This window comes from Sminthopsis crassicaudata, chromosome 1 (assembly GCF_048593235.1).
Source record: "Sminthopsis crassicaudata isolate SCR6 chromosome 1, ASM4859323v1, whole genome shotgun sequence".
Classification (NCBI taxonomy): domain Eukaryota; kingdom Metazoa; phylum Chordata; class Mammalia; order Dasyuromorphia; family Dasyuridae; genus Sminthopsis; species Sminthopsis crassicaudata.
Genome location: NC_133617.1, coordinates 248,690,123 through 248,716,265, shown reverse-complemented (window position 1 = coordinate 248,716,265; position 26,143 = coordinate 248,690,123). Strand labels below are relative to the sequence as shown.

At 32.9% G+C, this 26,143-nt stretch overlaps 1 protein-coding gene across 1 annotated transcript in view; it reads left to right on the top strand.

Moving 5' to 3' along the window:
* Window positions 1-26,143, top strand: part of CCDC178 (coiled-coil domain containing 178) — a 630,290-nt gene that overhangs the window by 99,468 nt on the left and 504,679 nt on the right. The window contains exons 9-10 of the mRNA XM_074277537.1: window positions 6,151-6,371; window positions 24,401-24,543. Coding sequence (XP_074133638.1) covers window positions 6,151-6,371; window positions 24,401-24,543 — 364 coding nt within the window. The remainder of the gene's footprint in view (window positions 1-6,150; window positions 6,372-24,400; window positions 24,544-26,143) is intronic.

Below are 26,143 nucleotides of genomic sequence, written 5' to 3'. Positions count from 1 at the left end.
CTCTCTTTTAAGCCTATTAAATGTAAGACTAGTGGATGATATTATAAAATATAACCTTTATAAAGAGAAGTCTACCTCTTAAGAAGACTAGGATTGTTTATGACTGGGTTCAATGTTTTAGACTGAGTTTAATGGTTAGGTGGCAAGTCACTTAAATTTTTTAGATCCTAAGTTTTCTCATTTTTTTATTGTCTTAAATTTAAAAAAAAAATTATTGTTGTTTATTGTTTTCCTAAACTAACTGGTTGATCTTCTAGGTAGTCTTAATAGAGTTAAGAATGGAATATATTATACAATAGTATTAACCATGTAATCTTTGATTATTGTAAACAGAGATGTAAATGCTTGGAAAGAGGGTTGTAATGTTTGATTTCAAAAATCTGTCTTCAAGCCTCACTTTGACATGTGCTAGTTGTGTGACAGACTATGGCAGAGGCCTTTGTAATTGATGTCTGGGCAGCTCTCTAGGATTTATCTGGTAGCTTTCGTGGATCTTAATCCATCCTGATCAGTGGAATTAATTTTCCATGCTGATGAAATAATATCATAGTTTTTAAACTTGATTTAAACTTGAAAGAGATTCTATAGACCAATCATCCGATGCCCCCATTTTACAGATGAGAAAATTAAGATATAACAATATCAAGTGACTTGCCCAAAATAGCACAGTTAGTCCATGCCAGGAGTGGGACTTAAAAAATCAGATCTTCTTATCCCAATTCTGATATTAAAAAATTTTTAAAAATGTGCACCCAAAGATACCAGGTTCTGGATAAGAACTCACTATTTGACAAAAATTGCTAGGGAAACTGGAAAACAATATGTCAGAAACTAGGCATTGACCAGCACCTAATATTTTAAACTAAGATAAAGTTAAAGTAGGTTCATGATTTAGATATAAAGGCCAATACTATAATCAAATTAGGAAAACAAGGAATAATTTGCCTTTCAAATCTGTGGAAAATAAAGGAATTTGTGGGCAAAGAAGAACCAGAGAACATTATGAAATCAAAATGATTATATTAAATTGAAAAGTTTCATAGAAATAAAGCCAATGCAGACGAGATTAGAAGGGAAGCAGAAAACTGGGAAAACATTTTTAATTACAAGAGTTTTGGTAAAGGACTCATTTCTAAGATATATAGGGAATTGACTCAAATTTATAAGAATTCAAGCCATTCTCCAAATGATAATTGGTCAAAGGATATGAACAATTTTGAGATGATGAAATTAAAGTCATTTCTAGTCATGGAAAAATCTTCTAAATCACTATTGATTAGAGAAATGCAAATTAAGACAATTCTGAGGAACTACACACCTCTCAGATTGGCTAAGATTATAAGAAAAGATAATGATAAATGTTGGAGTGGATGTGGGAAAACTGGGACACTAATACATTGTTGGTGGAGTTGTGAACTGATCCAAACATTTTGGAGAGCAATGTGAAACTATGCCCAAAGGACTATCAAACTGTGCATACCCTGTGATCCAGTAATGTTTCCATAGTGTCTGTATCCTAAAGATATCATAAAATATGTAAAAGGACCCACATGTGTTAAAAAAAAAAAAACTTTTTTAGAGTGGCAAGAAATTGGAAACTGTGTGGATTCCCATCAGTTGAGGAATGGCTGAATCAGTTATGGTATATGATTGTCATAGAATATTATTGTTCCATAAGAAACAATCACCAGGATGATTTCATAAAGGCCTGGAGAGACTTACATGAATTGATGTTAGGTGAAGTGAGTAAAACCAAGAGATCATTGTGCACAGCAACAACATTATATAAGGATCAATTCTGATAGACATGACTCTTTTCAACAATGAGGTAATTCAGGCCAGTTCCAATGATCTTGTGATGAAGAGACCCATCTGCATCCAAAGAGAGAGCAATAGGAACTGAATGTGGATCATAACATCATTTTGTTGTTATTGTTTTTTTGTTTGTATTTTGTTTTCTTATGTTTTCCTCTTTGATCTGATTTTTCTTGTGCAGCACAATAACAATTGAAATATGTATAGAAGAATTGCACATGTTTAACATATATTGGATTAATTGCTAATGGGAGGCCAAGAGAAGAGGGGGATTTGGGATACAAGTTTTTGCAAGGGAGAATGTTGAAAACTATCTTTGCATGTATTTTGAAAATAAAAAGCTATTATTAAAATTAAAAAGAATTTGCTTTGAGAAAACATTCACATCTACGGAGTGCTTGGTGTAGACTACATACATAAAGACAATATTTTGATGTATGTCTTTTATAACTTTTATAAGCATTGTTGTAGGGGAAGTAGTACTGCATAATGAAAAATTGCTTTAAACTTTTTTTCTTTTATTCCATTTGCTGAATTTTAACATTATCAACATTCTTGAACTTAGGGGCCTCACCAGCTTCTAGGGGTACAGCTATTATGTCCCTACAGATGATACCCAGGTCCAATGTGCAACCCTAGTCTCATTATCCTTAGTTTTAATCCAGCACCACTAAATGCCCATTGGATATTTCCATCTGATCTTTTTATAGGTATCTCAAACTCTTTCTGTTCAAACCATAACTCATCTTTCTTGCTCCCTTAACCCCTTCTTTCTTCCATGCTTTTCTATTTTTGTTGTGGGTGCCACTATACAGGTTCATTAACCTTGAAATCATCCTCAAACCATTTTCTCTCTTTGTCCTGTTTCCACCTCCATTTCCAACTAGTTACTAGTTACAAAGGTATGTCACTTCTTTTCTTACAGATTATCTCATATCCATCCTTTATTTATCATCTGGACTATTCAAATAACTTCCCAAGCCTTTAGTTTTTCACTGTTTTCATTTATTTTCTGTTGCCAGATAGATATTCCTAAAGCACAGGTTTGACTATGTCATTTCTTTGTTCAAGAAACTCTAGGGAATCATAGTTGGTTCTAATATAAAATAAAACACTCTTCTCCTTGGTTTACAAAGTCTCTCACAATCTGGCTCTAACCAAATCACTAATAAAAGTGTTAACATAACTGCCTCCCCCCCAAAAAAAAATCCCTTGGACACTTCCTTGGAAACCAAAGATGCCAAATGACCATCTATTAAATTAGAAAACCAAGAATGCGTTTTTAAGTATCTGATATACATTTTTCATATTTTAAAAATGAATTATAGGGATAACTTTTATTTTAACATTACTTATGTTTTCTACTCTATTCTTTCTTCTTCTTCCTTCCAGAGTCATCTATTCTGTTTCCTTCCAGTCATCCATAATGATAACATATATATGTCATTATTTAAATTATATATAATGTCCTAATATATGATATCCTAGCAATATATAATCTTAATATAATATCTAATAAAACAAAAGTATAACAAAATATAGATTATATAAGTATATAAGTGATATGATAAAATAAATTACAAATAATAAAATTACAAAGGAAGAAAAAATTGCATAAAACTAGATGATGTGTCTGGAGTTATATGCAGTACCTTATGGAATCACCTTTTACCCTTACAAAGGAGAGGAGAATGCTGGCTTCTCATGGCTGTTATTTGGGGCTGTTTGATTGAGAACATTCTTTAACATTCTGTTTTGATTGTTTTATTGTTATTTCCATAGATATTTTTGAGTCACATATATCATTCTACCTCTCATTATTTTATTATAAAATAGTTCATATTAATCTTTCCATGTTTTTCTGTATACATCATATTCACCATTTCTTATAGTTGTTTTCTATCATAGCCATATAAAACAGCTTGTTTAGCTTTCTGCAATTGATTGGCGTTTCCTTTGTTTTCAGTTTTGTGTTGCCACATAAAGTGTTGCTATAAATATTTAGGTGTATATGGGGCTTTCCTTTTATCAGTGATCTCAAGAAATAGGCTTATCAGTGGAATCTCTGGGTCAAAAGGTGTGCCCAATTTAGTTGTTTTCTTTGCAAATTTCTTTCCAGAATAGTTGTGCCAATTAATAGCTCTATATGTGCTTATGTTTCCACAATCTCTACAATGCTGACCTTATTCCCATCTTTGTTAAATCCTTGAAGAGTATACAAAACTCCTTTTAACAAATATTAATAGACTAAGAAAAATGATGTAAGGTCCATTAAACACAGATTTTTGTAAAATTCCAAGGGAAAAGAACCAGCAACAAAAAAACAGTTCAAAATTATTCAAAAGAAAAATTAAATCTACATAAGAAGAAATTAGAATGGAACAAAGGTCCGATTGTTCAAAATAGAAATAATTAATAGATTGTAAAAACTTAAACCCACAGTGTTGAATTTCTCTAGAGAAAAGAATAATCAATTTTGATTATAGAAATTCAGAATAGGAGGAAAACCTGGCATAAGAGAAATAAAATGCAACCATGTTAAAAAGAATACATGATCTTAAAGCAAGTACAATAACTGATCCCAAAGTGATGTTAACAAAAACAGTTAAGGATTATAGATCTCCCAGAACAAACCCTGACACCATAAAGTAGAAATAATACAAGAATCTTCAGTACTTCCGAATAAGGGAAAGCAAAATAATCAGATTGCCTCTAGAAGCACATGGACACACACACACACACACACACACACACACACACACACACACCCCTTACACTAAAAACCATAAGACACCATTATTTAAATTTGGGAAAGCTGTGTGATTTTCACAAGGCTATCTGATTGGGAAGAGAAGTTCTCCTGTGTTCTTAGAACTAAAAGGAAAACCTCAAAAGCAAGAAAATTCTTGTTTGATATTTCTGGTACCATTACACTTCTTGGGGGTGAACCTTCATTTTGCTTCTGCCTCTTTGTGTATATATCTTTGCATGTGTAGCTCTCGGGTATCCTTGACTCATGATGCCTTCACCTTGCATTTCCTGTTGTTTCATTGCTTCAGCCAATGTTCTAGGATGTGGTTGCTATTAAATCCTATAGTTTCTTTTCAGGTACCCATGCCTTTCCCCCTCTAACCTTTTAAAATATAACTGGAACAAATATAACATCAAAAATAATTTACTAACATTCCTTAGTGTGCTTTCCCCCACTTTGTTATGTATGCAAATAAGGTACTACTTTTGTATTAATTTCACAATCACTGATTGCATTATTTCTAGAAACCAAGGACCAATTAGATCATTAATTGCTAGTGTATTTTCAAAAAGAATGACAAAGATGTTCACATTATTAATTATACCTTAAAACTAAATTTGAAATTTGCTTTAAATAGCTAAAGAAAAATGAGAGAATAATTCATTTTTGAAAAGTTTAAGCTTCAGAAATTTACCAGAAATACCAATTTCTGAATTGGATATTTTCTGAATTGGGTAAAGCATTTTAAACAGAATCAGCTTTAAGTTTCCTACCCCAAAAATCAAATATTATATTTTCCCTTTTTATTATTTGTAGAAGTGAAAAATGCTTGTGTGCCCAAGTGCCAAATATTAGACCTCTGTTGTATGTAATCTTTACTAAATAGATATACTTTTTATGAAAAACAGAAATCTAAATTAAATGAGGTATTTTCAAAAAATAAGGGAAACCTATTAAATCCTAAAATAGTTCAGATTTATCTATTCTATTTTTAATCAAATACTCTTTTAGTTTAAATATGTAATATTAATTGTAGAATTTGTGACTAGTAGGCTTTAAATTTGAACTGGAACTTTTCCTTGAAATTTTGTTACTATGATATTTTTATTATTGATATATTTAGATGTTATATAAATAATCAGTTGATAAAAATTTCTAAGTAACTGGAATTACAGAGGCAGAAAGGAATCTGCAGCACCTATGTGCTGGACTGGAATCAGGTAGATATGAGCTCAAATATGGCACTTATTAGCTCCGTGACCCTGGGCAAATAACCTTTTGTCTGCCTCAGTTCTCCTACTAAATGGGAATAATAGTAGCAGCTACCTCCCAGATGATAATAATATTACATATTTCCTAGAAGATCTCATAGGTTTTTGAAACTGAACATAATAAAATAGTTCATTGTAATATGAAATAAATGTTTAGTTATGGTTTTCTCATCATCTTAAATGTGAAAAGAAAATAATTTTTTAAAAATCCCAAAATAATACTCTGATTTTAATAACAAAAGTTAATTATATTTTAACAAGAAAAGGTTTCAAAATTGATTCTCCTGCCATTTTACTCATTTGATTTAACAGAACATGAGACTTGTGCAGCAGAAATCCTGGAATTACAGGGGAATCTTGAGAAGGAAATGCAGAAGTTAAAGAAGCTTAAGAATCTAGTGACCAAGGAGGAAGCAACTACTATGATACTTAAAAGAGATGTAGACTTCATGAAGGAACATAAACCTCTGCTGGAAGAAAAGCTGATTGTAGAAACAGACATCTTGAGGAAGTTATATGAGGAAAGAGATGAGGTAAAATGTAAATTCAGCATCATCATGTTGCAAAATATTTTTAGTTGGGTAGAACTGATGTTTCCTCCAACTGTTTGATTTGCCTTTGAAAACTGAGTTGCCATGTGTTTTCTCAAAGGAATGTTATTATTTTAATGTAAATATTCACAAATGTTTAACAATCATTTGAAATGTTTACCCCCTATTTATTAGTCTTCTATTATGCTCAAGAAATAATTGGCAACTGAGAGATTACGCCTTTCCCAACCTTTAAAATACTTGTTAAAAATTGTAATTGAATTTGGAGTAAAGGCAACATCATTACAAACTTTAAGAACTCATAAAAATTTTAGTAGAGTAGTTTAATGATTGATTATAATTGAGTCACTCTTTCAATAATTATATTTACATGTCTCCAAAACATATAGTTCTTTCTATTCCTTTCTCCATTTCCAATTTTAAATATTACAAAAGAAAAACTATTTGGGGATTTTTAATAATTATTTTTGTTCTTCCTGTTGCTTTTTAAAATCATAAAATGTTATCTACAGAAGGACTTTAATTTTTGAGATATAGATGTATGGATTTAGAGCTGGAGGGGACTTTGAATAATTTTGTACAAGAGGAAACTGAGGTCCAGTTAGCAATAAGTTATTTGCTCCCCTTTACAAGACTAGTGAGTGTTAGAGGCAGAATTCCAATCGAAATTTCTTAACACCAAATTTAGTACATTACCTACCACTCCATGCTGATTTTAGCCTTCTTTGATTTACTACTTCTTAGATAGATATACTTGAATGTGGGACATTTAGAAATCTGTGTACTTACTGTTTATTTTACTTAGTATTTTCACACATTTTCTTCAGCTCAAATCAATTCTAGATGTAAGTGGGGCAAATTGTTATTATATGAATCAGCTTGTAAATGGCAGTGCTATATATGTTTGTGAAGAGTTTCTTTTTCAGAAAGTTTTGTCTTTCATATAATTCAAACATATAGGATTATATTCTCTTTAGTTCTACTTTGTCCTCTGGTTTTAAGAGATTTTGGCAATTGCTTTTGGATTTTTGGAGATATGCTGTCTAGATTCTTTTTTTGATCATAGCATTTAGGTAGTACAATAATTCTTAATTTTTTTCCTTATTAGCCTCTTCATATTTGCTATTAAATCAATTACATTTTTTTTCTGTTTTTTCAGTATTTTGATTTTGTTTTATTTTTTTATCATCTCATGGAATCTTTGGCTTTTATTTGGTATATTCTAGTTTTCAGAGAGCTTGCTATTTGGGCAAACTTTTGTACTTCTTGAGCAAAGCTATTAATCACATTTCCAATTCTTTCTTTCATAGCTCTCATTGCTTTTCTAATTATCTCTTCTGGTAGTGTGATTAAAAAAAAAGCTAAAGTCCCCCACTAGTATAGTTTTATTATCTGTTTCTTCCTATAACACGTTCAATTTCTTTAAAAGTTTAGATGCTGTTATCATTTGGTGCATTTATGTTAAGTATTGATACAACTTCATTGTCTGTAATACTGTCTAGTTTTCTTCTTTATCTCCTTTAACAAGATCTAATTTTGCTTTTGCTTTATCCAATATCATGATTGCAACTCCTACTTTCTTTGCTTTAGCTGAAGCATAATATATTCTACGCCAGCACCTTACCTTTATCCTATGTGTATCTCTGTGCTTCACATGTGTTACTTTTAAAAAAATTCTCTAAATTAATTTATTTTTAATACACATTGTGTTGTGAACCATGTTGGGAGAGAAAAATCAGATCAAAAGGGAAAAACCATGGGAGAGATAAAAAAAAAAGAGAGAGAAAAAAGAAGTGAATGTAGCATGTGTTGATTTACATTGTCTCCTTCATTCTTTTTCTGGATGCAGATGGCATTTTCTGTCCAAAGTCTATTGGGATTGCTTTGGATCACTGAACCACTGAGAAAAATTCAATCTTTCATAGGTGATCATTACTTATTCTTGCTGTTATTGTGTACAATATATTCTTGGTTCTGCTTGCTTCACTCAGCATCAGTTCATGCAAATCTTTCCAGGCCTTTCTAAAATCAGTTTGTTCATCATTTTTTAATAGAACAATAATATTCCTTTACCTTTGTGTACCACAACTTTTTCAGTCATTCCCCAGTTGATGGGCATCCATTTTTTTTCCTAGTTCTTTGCTACCGCAAAAAGAGCTGCTATTTTTTTTGCACATGGGGATCCTTTTCCCTTTTTTTATGATTCCTTGATAGACAGCTCTAATAATGGAACTACTAAGTCAAAAGGTATGCACAATTTTATAGCACATTGGGATCGTCCCAGATTCCTTTCCAGAATGGTTGGATCATTTTACAACTCCAACAATGCATTAGTGTCCCAGTTTTCCCACATCCCTTCCACCATTTATCATCTTTTCCTTTCATTTTAGCTAATCTGAGAGGTGTGAGGTAGTACCTCATAGTTGTTCTAATTTGTATTTCTCTAATCAATAGTAATTTAGAGCATTTTTTCATATAACTATAAATGGCTTTAATTTCAATATCCAAAAATTGTCTTTTCTTATCCTTTGGCCATTTATCAATTGGGGAATAATTTTTCTTATAAATTTGGCACAGTTCCTTATATGTTTTAGAAATGAGACCTTTATCAAAAATACTGACTGCAAGGATTTTTTTTTCAACTTTGTATTTTCCTTTTAGTCTTGTTTCTGTTTTGTTTGTGCAAAATCTCTTTAATTTAATGTAATCCAAGTTGCCCATTTTGCCTTTCATAACATTTTCTAGTTCTTCTTTGGTCATAAATTTTTCCCTTCCTCAAAGATCTGATAGGTAAATTATCCCTTGTTTTTCTAATTTGTTTGTGGTATTATCCTTTATGCCCAAATCATATGTTCATTTTGTATGGGATGTGAGATGTGGGTCTATGCAGAGTTTCTGACATATTTTCCAGTTTTTCCTAGCAATTTTTTGTCAAATAGTTGTTATTCCAGAACCTGGAGTTTGGGGATTTATCAAATACTAGATTATTATGGGCTGTGATTATTGTATCGTGTTTATCTTATCTATGCCACTGGTCAACCACCATATTTTTTAGCCAATACTAAATGATTTTGATGGCTTTTGTTTTACAATATAGTGTTAGGTTTGATACTGCTAATCTACCATCCTTTATATTTTTTTTTTCATTAATTCCCTTGATATTCTTGACCTCTTGTTTTTGTATAAAATAAAAACCCTCAAGAAAAATTAAGTTAAAAAGAAAGAGATAGAGAGAATGCTTCTATTTGTACTCAGAAACAATAATTTTTTTTTATTTGATCCACCTGTTAAGCAACTTTGTTGATTATTATCCACAATTCTTGGAATTCTAGCTCTGTGGAAAACAAAATGTTTTGTTGTCCCATCCTAGGGCCCATCTATCACACTGGTGTATTGACAAAGGCCTGGAGGCTTGCTGCAGGCCCCCTGCTGTGAGGCTCCTTACTGCTGATCATGTTCTCCTCTCACCCTAATGAAACAGACTTTTCTTATTGGCTTATAAGCTGCTCCTCTGCTGCTAGATCAATTGTGAGGGAGATTTTCTAGTTGTTTGTAGGGGAATTTGGAAGAACTCCAAAGGATTACTTTCTCATTGTCATCTTGGCCCCAGATGTTTCTCTAATTTTTTTTTTTTTTTTTTTTTTTTTTTTTTTTTTTTGCTGAGGCAATTGGGGTTAAGTGACTTTCCCAGGGTCACACAGCTAGGAAGTGTTAAGAGTCTAAGACCAGATTTGAACTCAGGTCTTCCTGACTTCAGGGCTGGTTCTCTATCCACTGCACCACCTAGCTGCCCCCTCTTATTTGGTTTTTAAAATAATTTTTCTGTCATTTTGAAACATTTCTTTAGTTGATCTAGGGATTTTTGTAGCCTTTGTGACCAATCTGCTTTCTTTTTCTTTTGGTTGATGTTTTGTTAGTCGATGTTGTCTTTCGGGTTTGTGTCTAAAGCTTTCTTGTCACTGTAGAAAAATTTTATGGTTAGTTTCTTTTTATGTTAGCTATTTTTTTCCAGCTTAAATTGTGAATTTCGCCTTTATGATAGGCTTTGGATCTATTCACCTCCATGGGGGCTAGGGAGAGGAGAAAATGTGGCTGGTTTGAGTTTCTGTAGCTCTTGTTTGGGAATTTTTTTTAATGATTCCTTGGTGAAATGATCTGAATAAAGTATAGTCACTGACCTCCTGTTCTGTATTATGGACCTTAACCAGATAGTACCTCCACTCCACTGGGACTACAACTGCTGCCTTTTGCCTTGAACACTTGAAACATCTGAAACTGGTTAAGGAGCTACTAAATTGTGCCTGATCCTGTGCCCAGTGCTAGCAGAGAGGTCCTCAAGGATCTGATCTCTTTGTTATCAGTCTCCTTAATGACCCTATATGTTGGATGCACCTGATACCTTACTGATGTTGTAACTACTACTCTAAGACTCATAGATGGTACTGCTTCTATGTATCCTACGGATCCTTGGTCACAGTTTACCTTCATCCCAATTTCTGCAAACTTCTTTTGTATTCCTAAACTGCCCTGGGATTGAAAAATGATTTACTGTGACTTTTTTGTTCTTTTTTTTTTCCATTCAGAAATAGATTTGTTATTATCTGTGGTGGCTTTGGGGAAAGTTTGGCAGTCATGATCTTACATTCCATTATCTTGATTCAACCCCCTGAAGTTCCCTTCTATGATTTCTTATAGCCCTGAAATAATCATGAATTATTCAGATTCCCTTTCAATAAAACCCAAAGGTCTTTCTGTAGACACTATGAAAAATTCAGTGTTTGTTATTGTAAAATTTGAACATTGCCTATCATGAAGTTTTGTGTATTTTTCCCCCAATCATTGCTTTGTTTTCTATAACAAGAAATTCTGGATAATTTTCTTGTGGCCTTTTTCTCTTGCATTATGACATTGACTTTTTGCTTTATTGTATTCTCTTAGAAGATCCAGGATCCATAATTTATCTCTGTGCATCTTTTCTTTAAGAGCAGTCAATCTGGTTTATAAAGAATTCATGTGCTCACTCATTTATTTATTTCTAATCTGTCAAATTTTCTTCCCTTTCTCCCCTTTTTGTTTTGCAAATCTGGTAATCTTTATGACTTTTATAGAGACTTTTTTTTCTATTGCTGATTCAATATTTTTAAGCTTGCTAAATAAAATATTATCAGTTGAAAATTTTAATTTCTAATAATTTTTCATTCAAATCATCCAAGAGTTTATTCTTGTTTCATCCTATGGACTAGGAAGTCCATAGGATGCGTTTTTGTTTGTTTGTTTGTTTGTTTGTTTTTGTTTTGTTTTGTTTTGTTTGTTTTGTTTTGTTTTGTTTTGTTTTTTTAAATCAGGTTTTAGTTAATTTTCTTTCATAATGTCATTGTAATAATACTTTATATTCTTTTCATTCATCTTTCTTTTCATATTAGGATCTTGTCTATCTGTTTTCAGATGGAATTTTATAGAGATGTTTACTTGTAACCTCCTGCTCCAAGGCTGCTGATAGCCAAGGCCATACATACCAATCTTCCCTGGATAGACATTGGGACAAACCAATGTTAAGGTGCCAAAACAATATCTCTTTCTTGGTGTTCTCAGCAGGGGTTAGGAAGCTGGAGCAGGTGTATGACTCTCTCTCCTCTCTCCTGTCCTCTCTCCTTTCTCTCCTCTCTCCTTTCTCTCCTCTCTCCTCTCTCCTTTCTCTTCTCTCTCCTCTCTCCTCTCTCCCCCCTCCCGCAATACCTAACCCACTCAGCACAGTATAGGTGGATTCACAGAAGGGAGATACCTTGAGTTAGTGCTGGTCCTAAGGAAAGATCTAGCAAGAAGACACCTTCTCAAGGAAACACCTGTAAGACACAACTCCTGCCTCAGAGGCCAAGCCCCCTTTTACATCCTTGGTCCACCCTACCATAGCATACAGGGCAATTCTCAGAAGGAAGTCTCTAACGTTTACTCTTGACATCTTTAAAGTTTCAGCCATTTTGGGGGGAATCTCTTTGAAAATGGGGGCTTTCTGGCCACCATTTTTTGCTGGTGGCTAGATGTAGGGAGGATATAAGGATTTTTTGTCTAGGTCCCTGACCTGAGTAACCTGAAGAGAAAGAATTGTGTTGGAATGGTCTCAGCTGGGCTTCAGTCATTTTACTTCTGGCCCAATACAGCAATCCATGTTACAGCTTCACCTGGTTCTTCATTATTCTCTGCCTTCCCTGTTCTAGTTTGGCAGAATAGAATACTCTTGCCTCTTGCAAGGTCGGTCAGACTGGACTCTGTTCCAGCAGAGCCACATAACTTTATGGCTAATCTAGGTCTGAGCTCAGTCATAGGACGAATCTCTCCTCAAGTCCATGAGTTAGCTTATTCTGTAGAAGAAATATGAAGAATGGAAGGACAGTGTAGAGTTCTAGGTAATATGTCAAGTATTGAATTCTATGGTGTCAGTTCTTAGGATTTTGCCTTCTATCTTTCTTCTGTGGATTTAGCTGTGATTATGCTACATCTGTCCTTTTTTGGCAGAAAAGATAAAGGTTCGAAGAGGATTAGAGAATGTCTTATTGGCCATATTACCCTAATATTGCTGATACTTGTATTTTAAAAGTTATTTTCTAGTATTGAAGTCTTGTCACTAATTTTAGAATAACATTTTGTAGATTTTTTTTTAGAAAAAATGTTGCACAGATTAAAGTACTTAAGATACAATGTACATAAAACATAAAAAAAGCTTAATAGCTACTGGACTAGTTTCTTATGCATGTGATTTGATCATGTCACAGAGCTACTTCAAAAGTCCTAGGAAACTATACCTCCTTATAGCTCTTCAGAAATATGCATGTACACACATGCATAAGACACACATAAAAACACACACAATTTCTACTTCATTTAAAAAAAAAATCCTCAAACCAGCACTTTTGACAAAATTTCTTCTCTACTTTTCCATGTCCTTGTGAATGTGCTGAATATGCTTCCATATGTGCCCATCTCACCCTCTACCATTTCCTTTTTCTTTTGCCTTTAATCTTTCCCAACATCAAGGTCTTTTCCAGTGACCTCTCATCTCATTATATGACCAAAAAGTAAAGCCTCAGCTTCAGTATTTGACCTTCCCATAAATAGCCTGAATGAATTTTTTTTAAAGTATTGACTGATTTGATCTTTTTGCCATCCAAGGGCCTCTCCAAAGTCTTCTCTAGCACCACAGTTTGAAAGCGTGACTTCTGCTGTGGTCAGCTTTTCTTTTAGTCCAAATATCACAGCCATACATTACTATTGGAAAAGCCAGAGCTTTCGAATTTTGATGTCTCTACTTTTTAGTATTCTATCCAGATTTATCACAGTTTTTCTCCCAAGGAATAAGCAACTTTTAATTTCAAGACTGCAGTTGCTGTCTATACTGATCTTTGAGCCCAAGAAAATAAATCTGATACTGCTTCCAGTGTGAGATCAGTTGCCAAGACTTTAGTGTTTTTGAGGTTAATGGAGAATTTTATATATAATCTTTGACATAATAGGGAACTGTGTGGTTCTTTTTTTTTTTTTTTTTTTTTTTTTAACCAATATGGGCACTTCCTCTCCTTTTGCAGCTCATATTTGGGTCTTCTTATCTTTTGCACTTCTTGTCTATGTCCTTGCATAATTACTTTAAAGCTCTAAAAACTTTAAACTTTATTTATACTTAAAAATAGAATCTTAGAATGTTGAAGCTAAAAATAACATTATAGATTATTAAACTCCCTAAAATTACAAGTTGCAGTTTTTTTCTTTCAATAGTATTTTATTTTTCCAAATACATACAGAGATAGTTTTCAATATTCACCTTGAAAAACCTTGTATTTCAAATTTTTCTCTTTCTCCTTCCCTTCCTACCTCCCCAAGGCAGCAGGAAAATTGATACAAGTTAAACTCATACAACTATTCTAAATATGTTTCCATATTTGTCATGCTGTGGGAAAAAAATCAGATCAAAAGGGGAAAAAACAGAGAAAGGTGAAAAAGAGCAAACAAATAACAACAACAAAAAGGTGAAAGTATTATGCTTTGATTCATGTTTAGCATTCATACTTCACTCTCTAAATGTGAATGATACTTTTCATCACTAATCTATTGGAATTTCCTTGAATCATCTCATTGTTGAAAAGAACCTACTATCTCAGTTGATCATCACATAATCTTGTTATTACTATGTACAATATTCTCTACAACATATTTGTATAATATTGCTCATTTCATTTATCATCAGTTCATATCTTTCCAAGATTTTTCTGAAATCAGCCTACTTATCATTTCTTTTTTCTCTTTTTTTGTCCATATACATAGATATGCATGTATTTTAGAATAGCTTTGTTTATTTCAAAATACATGCAAAGATGGTTTTCATCATTCACCCCTGAAAAACCTTGTGTTCCAAATGTTTTTCCCTCCCTATTTTCATTTTCCCTCCCCTAGACAGCAAATCAATATAGGTTAAGCGCGTACAAATCTTCTAAACATATTTCCACATTTATCATGCTGCACAAGAAAAATCAAACCAAAAAGGGAAAAAATGAAAAAGAAAAAACAAGCAAACAACAGTAACAAAAAAGATGAAACTATTACGTTGTGGTCCACATTCAGTTCCCATAGTCTTCTCTCATGCATGCAGATGGATCTCTCCATCACAAGTCTATTGGAACTGGCCTGAATTACCTCATTGTTGAAAAGAGCCAAGTCCATCAGTGTTGACCATCCATATAATCTTGTTGTTTGTTACTGTGTACATTGTCTTCATATTTATACTCCACTTAGCGTCAAATCATTTAAGTCTCTCCAGGCCTTTCTGAAATCATCCTGGTGATTGTTTTTTGTAGAACAATAATATTTAATTATTCATATTCCATAACTGATTCACTCATTCCCCAACTGATGGACATCCACTCAGTTTCCAGTTTCTTGTCACTATAAAAAGGCTACTACAAACATTTTTGTACATGTGGGCTCTTTTCCTTCTTTCATGATTTCTTTGGGATATAGACCCAGTAGAGACACTGATGGATCAAATATTCATAGTTTGATAGCCCTTTGGGCATAGTTCTAAAATGCTATCAAGAATGGTTAGATCATTTTACAACTCTACTAACAATGAATTAGTGTCCCAGTTTCCCCACTCACCTGCAACATTCATTATTATTATCTTTTCTTGTCATGTTAACCAATCTGAGAGGCATGAAGTGGTTTCTCAGATTTGTCTTAATTTGCATTTCTCTTACCATTAGTGATTTGGAGCATTTTTCCATATGACTATAAATGGCTTTAATTTCATCATCTGAAAATTGTTTGTACATATACTTTGATCATTTGTCAATTACAAAGTGGCTTGTATGCTTATAAATTTGAGTTAGTTCTCTATATGTTTCAGAAAAGAGGCCTTTATCAGAAACATTGGCTGTAAAAAATTTGTTTCCTGTCTTTTTGCTTCCCTTCTAATCTTGGTTGCATTGATTTTGTTTGTACAAAACATTTTTAATTTAATGTAATCAGAATTAACTATTTTGCATTTCATAATATTTTCTAGTTCTTCTTTGGCCATAAATTCATTCCTTCTCCACATATCTGAAAGATAGACTATCCCTTATTCTCCTAATTTGCTTATGATATTACCCTTTTTGTCTAAATCATGAACTCAATTTGACCTAATCTTGATATGTTAGATGTTGGTCAATGTCTTGTTTCTTCCATAATATTTCCCAGTTTTCTCTGTAATTTTTGTGTGAGTTCTTATTCCAGAAGCTGGACTCTTTGACTTTATCAAACATGATATTACTATAATCATTGACTATTGTGTCTTGTGAACCAAATCTATTTCATTTTTTTACTACTGTATTTCTTGGCCAGTATCATATGATTTTGATGACTGATACTTTATAACATAGTTTTAAGTCTGGTATAGATAGGCCACCTTTCTTTGCTCCACCCCCCAATTAATTTCCTTGAAATTCTTTACCTTTTGTTCTTCCAGAAGAATTTTGTATTTTTGTATTATTTTTTCTATTCCTCTAAAGTAATTTCTTGGCAGTATGATTGGCATGGCATTGAATAAGTAGAATAATTTAGGTAGAATTTTCATTGTTATTTTATTAGCTCAATCTGTTCACAAGCACTCAATATTCTTCCAGTTGTTTAGATCTAATTTTATTTGTGTGAAAAGTGTTTTTCAATTGTGTTCATATTGTTCCTGGCTTTGTTTTGACAGGTAGACTCCCAAATATTATATATTATCTACAGTTATTTTAAATGGGATTTCTCTATTTATCTTTTGCTGCTGAGTTTTGTTGGTAGCATAAAAATGTTGATGATTTATGTGAGTTTACTATATATCCTGAAATATTGCTAAAGTTTTTTAATTAGTTCTAATAGATTTTTAATTGATTCTCTGATTCTCTACCATCATGTCCACTGCAAAGAGTGATAGTTTTGTTTCCTTATTACATATTCATATTCTTTTAGTTTCTTTTTATTTTATTGCTAAAGCTAACATTTCTAGTACAGTATTGAATAATAATAGTGGTAAAGGGCAATTCCTAATCCCATTAATTTTGGTCTCATTATTGCCATTCTCTTGGATGAAATTATTGATTATTTCTCTGATTTGTTATTTGACCCACTCATTTTTTAGGATTAGATTATTTAGTTTCCACTTAATTTTTTATCTTTTTTCCATGGTCCTTTATTACATGTAATTTTTATTACATCATGATCTGAAAAGGATGTATTTACTATTTCTGCCTCTCTGCATTTGATTGTGAGATCAATTTTTTGTATGTGCTATGTACTGAGCAAAATGTATACTTCGTTTTATACATTCAAATTTCTCCAAATTTCATATCATACATAAATTTTCTAAAATTCCATTCACCTCATTAACTTTTTTCTTATTTATTTTGTGGTTAGATTTATCTAGTTCTGATTGAAGGAGGTTGATATTCCCCACTAGTATAGTTTTGCTGCCTTTTTCTTCTTGCAACTCACTTAACTTCTCTTCTAAAAATTTGGATGCTGTATCACTTGGTTCATTTATGTTTAGTATTGATATTACTTCAGTATCTCTCATCTATGAGCAAGATGTAGTTTCCTTCCTTATCTATTTTAATTAGATATATTTTTACTTTTGCCTGATCTGAGATCAGGATTCTTACCTCTATTTTTTTTTTTTTTAACTTCAGCTGAAGTATAGTATATCCTGCTGCAGTGTTTTACCTTTGCCCTGTATGCATCTTTCTAATTCAAATATGTTTGTTGTAAACAACATATTGTAGGATTCTGATTTTTTATCTACTCTTCTCTCTGCTTCTGTTTTATGAGAGGGTTCATCCCATTCACATTCACAGTTATATTTCCCACCATCCTATTATATTCTCAAGTTATACTTTTCTCTCTCCTTTCACTATTTCTCTCCTCATCAATAGTTTGCTTCTGACAACTACTTCCTTCAATCTGCCCTCCCTTTTTTCAGGCTTCCCTCTTTTAAAAATCCCTTTCCCCTTCTACTTCTGCCCTCTCTTCTATTAGGTTTCCCTTTTCCTTTCCCCTTCTATGACAAATTTCTGTGCCTAACAAAATATGTTCATCTAGGGGAGGGGTAGAGGGAAGGAGGGGAAAATTCGGAACAGAAGTGAGTACAAGGGATAATGTTGTAAAAATTACCCATGCATATGTACTGTCAAAAAATTATAATTATAAAATTAATTTTAAAAATTAAAAATAAAAAAGAAAGAAAATTATGTATGTTATTCCCTCTTAGTTTATATTATTCCAAGTTCTATGAGATTAAGGTTCAAACAATGCTCATCCCACTCCCTTTTCCCCCTCAACTATAATAGGTCTTTTGTATCTCTTCATGTGATATAGTTTATTCCATTTTACCTTTACTTTCCTCTTCTCCCAGTACAATCTCTTTTCCACACCAATTTCTTTTTCATATTATCACATTAAAATCAATTTATATCTATACCCTTTAGTGTATCCCTTCTAACTACCCTGACAAAGATACATTTTTCAAGAGTTATACATATAATTTTCCAATGTGGAGTTGTAAATGTTTTAATCTTCAAAAACTTATTTTTTTTCCTTCAGTTTACCTTTTTATATTTCTATTCAGTGTTTGGAGATTAAATTTTCTGTTTAGTTCTGGTCTTTTCATCAGAAATGACTGAAAATCCCCTGTTTCATTGAATATATATGTATATATGTATATATATATATATATATATATATATATATATATATATATATATATATATATATATATATATATATATATATTTTTTTTTTTTTTTCCTCCTGAGAGATGATGCTTAATTTTTCTGGGTTGTTGATTCTTGGTTGTAGTCCCAAGTTCTTTTGCCCTCCATAATATCATATTCTAGGTCCTTTCATACTTTAAAGTGGAAGGTGCTAGGTCCTGAGTAATCTTGATGGTGTTCCTTGACATTTGAATTGTTTCTTTCTGGCTGCTTGCAGTGTTTTCTCCTTGATGTGATAATTTTAGAACTTAGCTACAATATTCCTTGGAGTTTTCACTATGGGGTTTCTTTTAGGATGGATTTTTAGGATGGATTTGATCAGTGGATTCTTTCAAAGACTATTTTATCCTCTGGTTCTAAGATATCAGACAGTTTTACTTGATGATTTATTGAAAGATGATGTTTAGGCTCTTTTTTTCATTGTGGCTTTCAGTTGGTCCAATAATTCTAAGATTATCCTCCTTAAATGTATTTTTCAGGTCAGTTGTTTTTCCAGTGGGATATTTTACATTCTATTTTTTCATTTTTTAAAAATTTTGTTGAACTGATTCTTGATTTTTCATTATGTCATTCACTTTCATTTGTCTAGTTCTAATTTTTAGTGAATTTATTTTCTTCACTTAGCATTTTTAAAACCTTTTTTATTTGGCCAATTGAACTTTTAAAAGTTTTGTTTTCCCATTTTGCTAGTTTTATTTTTAAGAAGTTGTCTTCAATATATTTTTTCCATTTTGCCAAATTTATTTTTTAAGGCATTGTTTTCTTCAATTTCTGTGCTTCCTTTTCCAAGCTGTTGCCTTCCCTACCCCCCAAACCAAGCTTTCATAACTCTTCTGTTTAGCTCTTTTTTCTTTTCCCCATTTTTCTTCTATCTCCATTTTAAGGTCCTTTTTGAACTCTTTGAAGAGAACTTTTTGAACTGGAGACCAGTTCATATTTCCCTTTGAGGCTTCATCTAAAGGCATTTTTCCTTTTCTGTCCTCTTCTGGAATTGTGTTCTGATTTTCTCTGTCCCCATAGTAGATTTCTATAGTCAGAGCTCTTGTTGCTTTTTTTAAATTAATTTTTAAAAGTTAACTTCTGCTCCTAGGGTACAGAGAAGATTGTCCCAATTATCCTCTGTAGGGAAATGGGAGGCCTTCTACAGATTACACTTGGAGTTTGTGATGTTGCAGATGTCCCCACTGTGCTGGATGGGCCTGGCCAAGTCCTTCCTGTTATTTGGGGGCTCAACATTTGTATTCTGTAGTTTTGTTGGAGTTTCTACAGCTATTCTGCTGATCTACTGGCTTTCTAAATCAGGACAGAGTAGCCAATGCTGCTATGTTTTGGTTAAGAGCCTCCTGCTGTATTCCCCATGTTGTGCCTCCCCTTGTTGGGCCTATTCTGGACTATGTTCAACCCTGCCCAATTAAGACAGACTTTTCCTGAAGTTCTTCTAAGATATCTTAAGCTGGACAATTATTATACCCCAATGTTTTTGGTTTCTGTTACTCCAAATTCTGTTCAAAGGCTTGATCTAGTGTTAATTCTGAGGGAATCTTCAGCCAGGAAGAGCTCAGGCAAAGTCCTGCCTACTCTCCGCCATCTTGGCTCTGCCCATTTCCTTCATGTTAACATAGTGAAAGAAATCCAGAAAGATGGTAATACAGTTGGGAAATGGTAGAAATGTGATCATAGTCTCACACAACTTGTACTCCTTCTTTCTCCTTTCTTTCCTTCCTTCTTTCCTTCCTTTCTTCCTTCTGCCTTTTATTACTCATTAAAAGTAAGGCAGATGGGAAATATCTTCCATCCCAGATCATATTTGAACAGTATTTCTTTTTTATCTTTATATTTTATATTATATTATATATATGTATGTGTGTGTATGTGTACATACATATGCATATATATATATACATATATATATATATATATATATATTTTTTTTTTTTTTTTTTTTTTTTTTTAACCAATATGGGCACTTCCTCTCCTTTTGCAGCTCATATTTGGGTCTTCTTATCTTTTGCACTTCTTGTCTATGTCCTTGCATAATTACTTTAAAAAGTACCTATGTAACACTCTAGATACCTTCCTCCAAGCGTTTGAATTTTGCCTAATAAAAGAGCCATACTCAATTTACTCATATGACAAATCTGATTCTTGCCATGTGACCAGTCCTATTCCCTCTCCAATCATATATGATGCATAATGAAATTGTTTATGATACTTCTTGTTCCCGCACCTTCCCTGTTCATGTATACTTGCCAAATATTTTTCCTTTGACCTTTTGGGTGACTTATAGAGTGATGTTTCTTTATTATGACTATGATGAATTTATATCACCTTTGGACTCAGAAATAATGTTTTCTTTTCTAGGTGTTTTACCCATCACTCTTCATTCGTCTGCTAGGTGGGCACAATACTAAACTTGGAGTCAGAAAGATCTGAGTTCAAATTGCATATATTTGAATTCACTTTATTCAGACTTAAAATTAAAGTAAAATGTATTAATTGGGGGACAGCTAGTTGGCACAGAGGGCCTGCAGTCAGGACAACCTGAGTTCAAATCTAGCCACAAACACACTAGCTGTGACTTTGGGCTATTCATTTAATTCTTTTTGTCTCAGTTTCCTCATCTGCGAATTGAGCTGAGGAAGGAAATCTACTTTAGTATCTCTTCCAAGAAAACCCCAAATATGGGGTCATAGAGAGTTGGACTACTGAACTTATTGCTTATTCATTCTCACCTCCTCTCAAGGTTTTTTTTTTTTTTTTAAATCACGCTGGTCCATGTTGATCTCTTTTCTTTCCTTACATTCATTCATTTTCCTTACATCTTTCCTTACATTCCTTACAGCTCATATTTTCATTGGATAGACTCTTTATGATAGATATGGATAAAAGCTCCATGGAATGAGCAAACAGTGATGTACAGGTTGGGATCTATATAACAGGAAGGAATAGAGCTAATTCTAGTTAGTGATTAGTGATATGGGTTGTGTCCCTTTAAGAAACTAGTCCTTTCAGATTGATTTATTCTTTTCTGATTGCCAGCCCCTCCTAGCTGATGCATTACCCATTCAAGAAGCTAAGACAATGGTTCTCAAACTTTTTAAATAGGGGGTCAGTTCACTGTCTCTCAGACTGTTGGAGAGCCGGACTATAGTAAAAACAAAAACTATGAACCTCAGCCCAGTGCTGGAAGTTTGTGTTGCTAACATGAGTTTAGGTGGAACATCACTTCCGGTCTGATTTTGCCATAACCTGGAGGGCCACATAAACATCCTCAGGCCCGCAGGCTGTAGTTTGGGGACCCCTGAGCTAGGAACTTTGATTCACAAATCCTGGTCAAAAGCACCCCTTTGAATTCCAATAGGAGATATCCAGGCTCTCACAATCCCAGATTTGAGCCAACTTGGGCTGTTCCAGTCCCCATTCTAATGATATGTTCAGGTTTCCCAATCCCCATCAAGCAAATTCAAGCCTTCACTGAAACCCAGGGAGGAGCCAACCTGGGACTCCACCCACAGGCCCCTTTAGCTAAATCTCTCATTATAAAAGAGCCAAGCTGGAGTTCTCTCTTTGCAGGGATCCCAAACATGGCAGTTTACACTTGACCTGCCAATGATCTCTGCCCACTGGAACACTGTTTCCGGTGCCCTCTTATCTCTACCTTCATCTTTTACTAACTAGACTTTACCTTTACTTCCAAACCCCACAATAAACCTCTTTTATCAATCTAGGTTTTTGGGTCTGTAAATTCCTTTACAGAGGACTCTTGAGCCACCACTAGACCTCATTTAACTCTGTATTCTTGAGCCAAATCCAAAGGGATTTCAGGGGAGCTCCATTTGACTCCTTGTACCCCAAACTTGCCATTAGACCTCAATTAAACCTTAATTTCATTTAGGTACCCCAATTCTAAATCTCATCAATTAGTACAGATAATGAAGCTTTTAACATGATTTCATTATTCAAGCTCTCTACCTATTTCCATTGGACTAGAACCAATTGCTACATTTTTTGGATGTTCAGTTGTTTTTGTAATTTTGTCTGACTCTTTGTGACCCCATTTAGGGTTTTCTTTGGATGGTTTGCCATTTCCTTCTCTAGTTCCTTTCACAGGTGTGGGAACTGAGGCAAGCAGGGTAAAGTGACATCCAAGGTCACACAGTTATGTCTGAGACTAAATTTGAACTCAGGTCTTCCTGATTGTAGCGCTTATATTCATTGACAGTTATCTCCAAATTAGTACATTTTACTTTAATTTTAAGTTTGAAAAGAGTGAATTCAAATATATATGTTTCAGGGACTGGGTCCTAGCTGTGACAACATCAGTGACTATTGGTGTTTTGGGAGTATTTAACATTATTTATTATAATTATTTGAATATTGTGTTTTATTCTAGTTTGTATTTTTCCTTAATTGTAAAACTTTTATAAATAGTTATTTTTTTTTTTGCAAAAGTGAATCTGATCAGTGCCAAAAGACTATAAATTCTTGCATATCCTTTGACCTAACAATATTACTAATAGGCATGAATATCAAAAGAAATTTTTAAAAAAGGAAAATGACCTATATGTACAAAAATATTCATAGTATCTCTCTTCTCAGGCAAAAAAATTGGAAATTGAGGGGATGCCCATCAATTGGGGAATGACTCAATAACTGTGGAATGTGTTTGTGATAGAATTTTATTGTTAAAAAATAACATGGAAAATACTAATTGAACTCAAGAAAAGTGAAATGTTCTATATACAAAGTAATAGCAGTATTCTAGGGTAACCAAGTGTAAATGACTTTGTTATTCTAAGTTGTTCTAAGTAGAACAATCATCCATGACTACTCTGAAGAACTTATAATGAAAAGTCCTCTCTGTACCCGGAGAAGGAAGTGATTGTGTCTAAATATAAGTGAAGCATTAAAAAAAAAAAAAAAAAAAAAAAAAAAAGAATAAATCTGAGAGAAGTGACTATATCATATGTTTCTCTTGTGTCCCCAAATGTGTGGTACAGATGCTCAATATATGATTGTTGAGTTGAATTATGGATTCACATCTCATTAATCAACTAACCATCAAACACTTATCAAGCATGTATTTTGCACAGATTCCACTATGCTATATCTAAGCATATATAGCAGGTGGTAATATAAGAACAAAAACAAAGTAGTTCTTGCTTTCAGGGAACTTACATTCTAATAGGTGAGATGACTAAAATCACTACATATAAAACACTTACTAATCAGATGCAAAGTGAATTAGGAAGGAAAGGCTCTACTTGCTGGGGGACCAGGAAAGACCTCTGGAATTCCAAGGCACAGAAAGACCTCTGGGGTTCTGTTGGAATTCAGGGATTGAAAAAGGCTGAAGTGAGGAAAGGGAATGTTTCAGAAATGATAGCCAGAGATATAGAAAATGAATGTGTGTGTGTGTGTGTGTGTGTGTGTGTGTGTGTGTGTGTGTGTGAAAAAGAGACAGACAGACAGACAGACATTGCTAAATGATAGAAGACATTATGGGGCAGAATTTGTAAGAGGGCTGCAAAGGCTGCAAACATAGATAAAAAAGAAATATAGAATATAATCTTCAGTATATATATATATATATATATATATATATATATTTGTCTTGCAAAGCAAATAATAATTTCAAATTATTGTTTCCTGTGATTTTTCATTTGTATGTATCAATAGCTCACTTAAAATAATAATAAGAAGGTGTTTTAATGAGCATTTGTTTTTCTTTTTCAGGCATTAGCATCATGCCAGGCAGTTCGGGATGCACTGGACCAGATTTTGTTTCAGTATCAATTAGCTATTAGAACGTCTAGAAAAGAAAGAGAAAAGATGGTCAAAGATCTAAAAGCAAGTGAAGAAAATTTAGATTACACTAAGTAAGAACAAATTTTTTTATTCTAGAACAGTAACATTGAGTCTTTATAGAATTCTTCATAGCATTTTGACAATATCTTTTTTAAAAATGAAAAATAGGTATTAAAATCATTAAAGCCATAAATATAAAAGTTACTTTATCCATAAATTTTTTAAAAAATAATTTAAATGAAATTGTAAAAATGGACTATTTTGTTCAAAATCTTTAGCAAATAGAATTAACAACAGCAACAGAAAGTATATTTTATTTTAAAACTTTCTGACATCCTCTCCCTCTTTTGGGTGGCTATGCTTCTTACCTCTACCTCTGCACTCCAATACAAACCATTCAGTCTCTTGGGAGATATAGGGCTTATTTCCCTTTGGGATTTCAATTTTGAAAAGGAAGAGTTGCTCCTTATTACCCCAGAGTAAGAATAAAAGTCCAAAAATGGTCCTAATTTCCATAATACATACTTTATTACATTTTTCTTCCAAAAAGATCATAGAGTGATAACATCAAGGTACATTTAATAGTTATCAGGTCCAAGCTCCTCATTTTACAGATAAGAAAACTGAGGCCCATATAGGAAGCTTGCTATGTTTATTTGGAAATTGGGGCAAAAGAGGTTTGGAGAGAGGGATAAGAAGAGGGAGAGGTATTCCATTGTTCTTATTCCAAACCCAGTACTAAATTCTTGCGTGTTATGGGCATAATACATAGATTAATAATCTTAAATAATTAAATTTTAAATAATTAAATAATCCATAGATAAAATACCTGTATAATTATATAATTTCCCATTATGTCACTTCTGAGGGACATATAATTACTCAGGAACTTAGGTCTGATTGCATTATTTGCTAACCTTGTACAGAGGGAGAAATTCAAAATATTTAGTTTTAAACATTGAGCTGAAATTATGCCACAGAAAGAAGTAGTTTGTGTTCCTGGAATCAGAAATCAATTCACAACATTGAGAGGACTTTAAAAATTTTTCTGTTAAAAGTTTTCTTTTAAAAGTTTTCTGAAAGGGATTTGGAAATGACTTACCAAAAGTATATGATTTATGCTCACTTTTTCCAAAAACATTTTGGGAGTTAGGAAGAAGGAATTACTAGAATGAAATTCTGAGCAAAACACATAGACAGCAATTATTGTCTGACACTTTGTACATGAAAGGGAAAAGATGATGAAAGTGCTTACAGCATTTATATAGCACCCACTATGGGCTAGGGACTAGCTAAACATTTTTTTTTTTTAAGATATCATTTGATCCTCAGATCAAAATCACAAGGTGGATGCTATTATTATATCCATTTTACAACTAAAGAAACTTTTTTTTAACATGATAAAAAACAATTACACTAATCTCATTTTGCTTATATCTGGAATATTCTGGATCCAAAGACATTACATTTATTGTTTTCCAAGAATAAAGTCCCTTAGATAAGTTTCTCACTGTTTTAATGGAATAAAACAGGCCTATGTTACTTTAAAAAAAATTATTGTACCATGCCCAATTACATTTTCTATTTCTGTAAAAGTCATTCCAGGAGAAGAGATCTGTTTAAAGTAAATATGAATATCTGATTAGTAGTTCAAAGAGGCAAATGATTTGC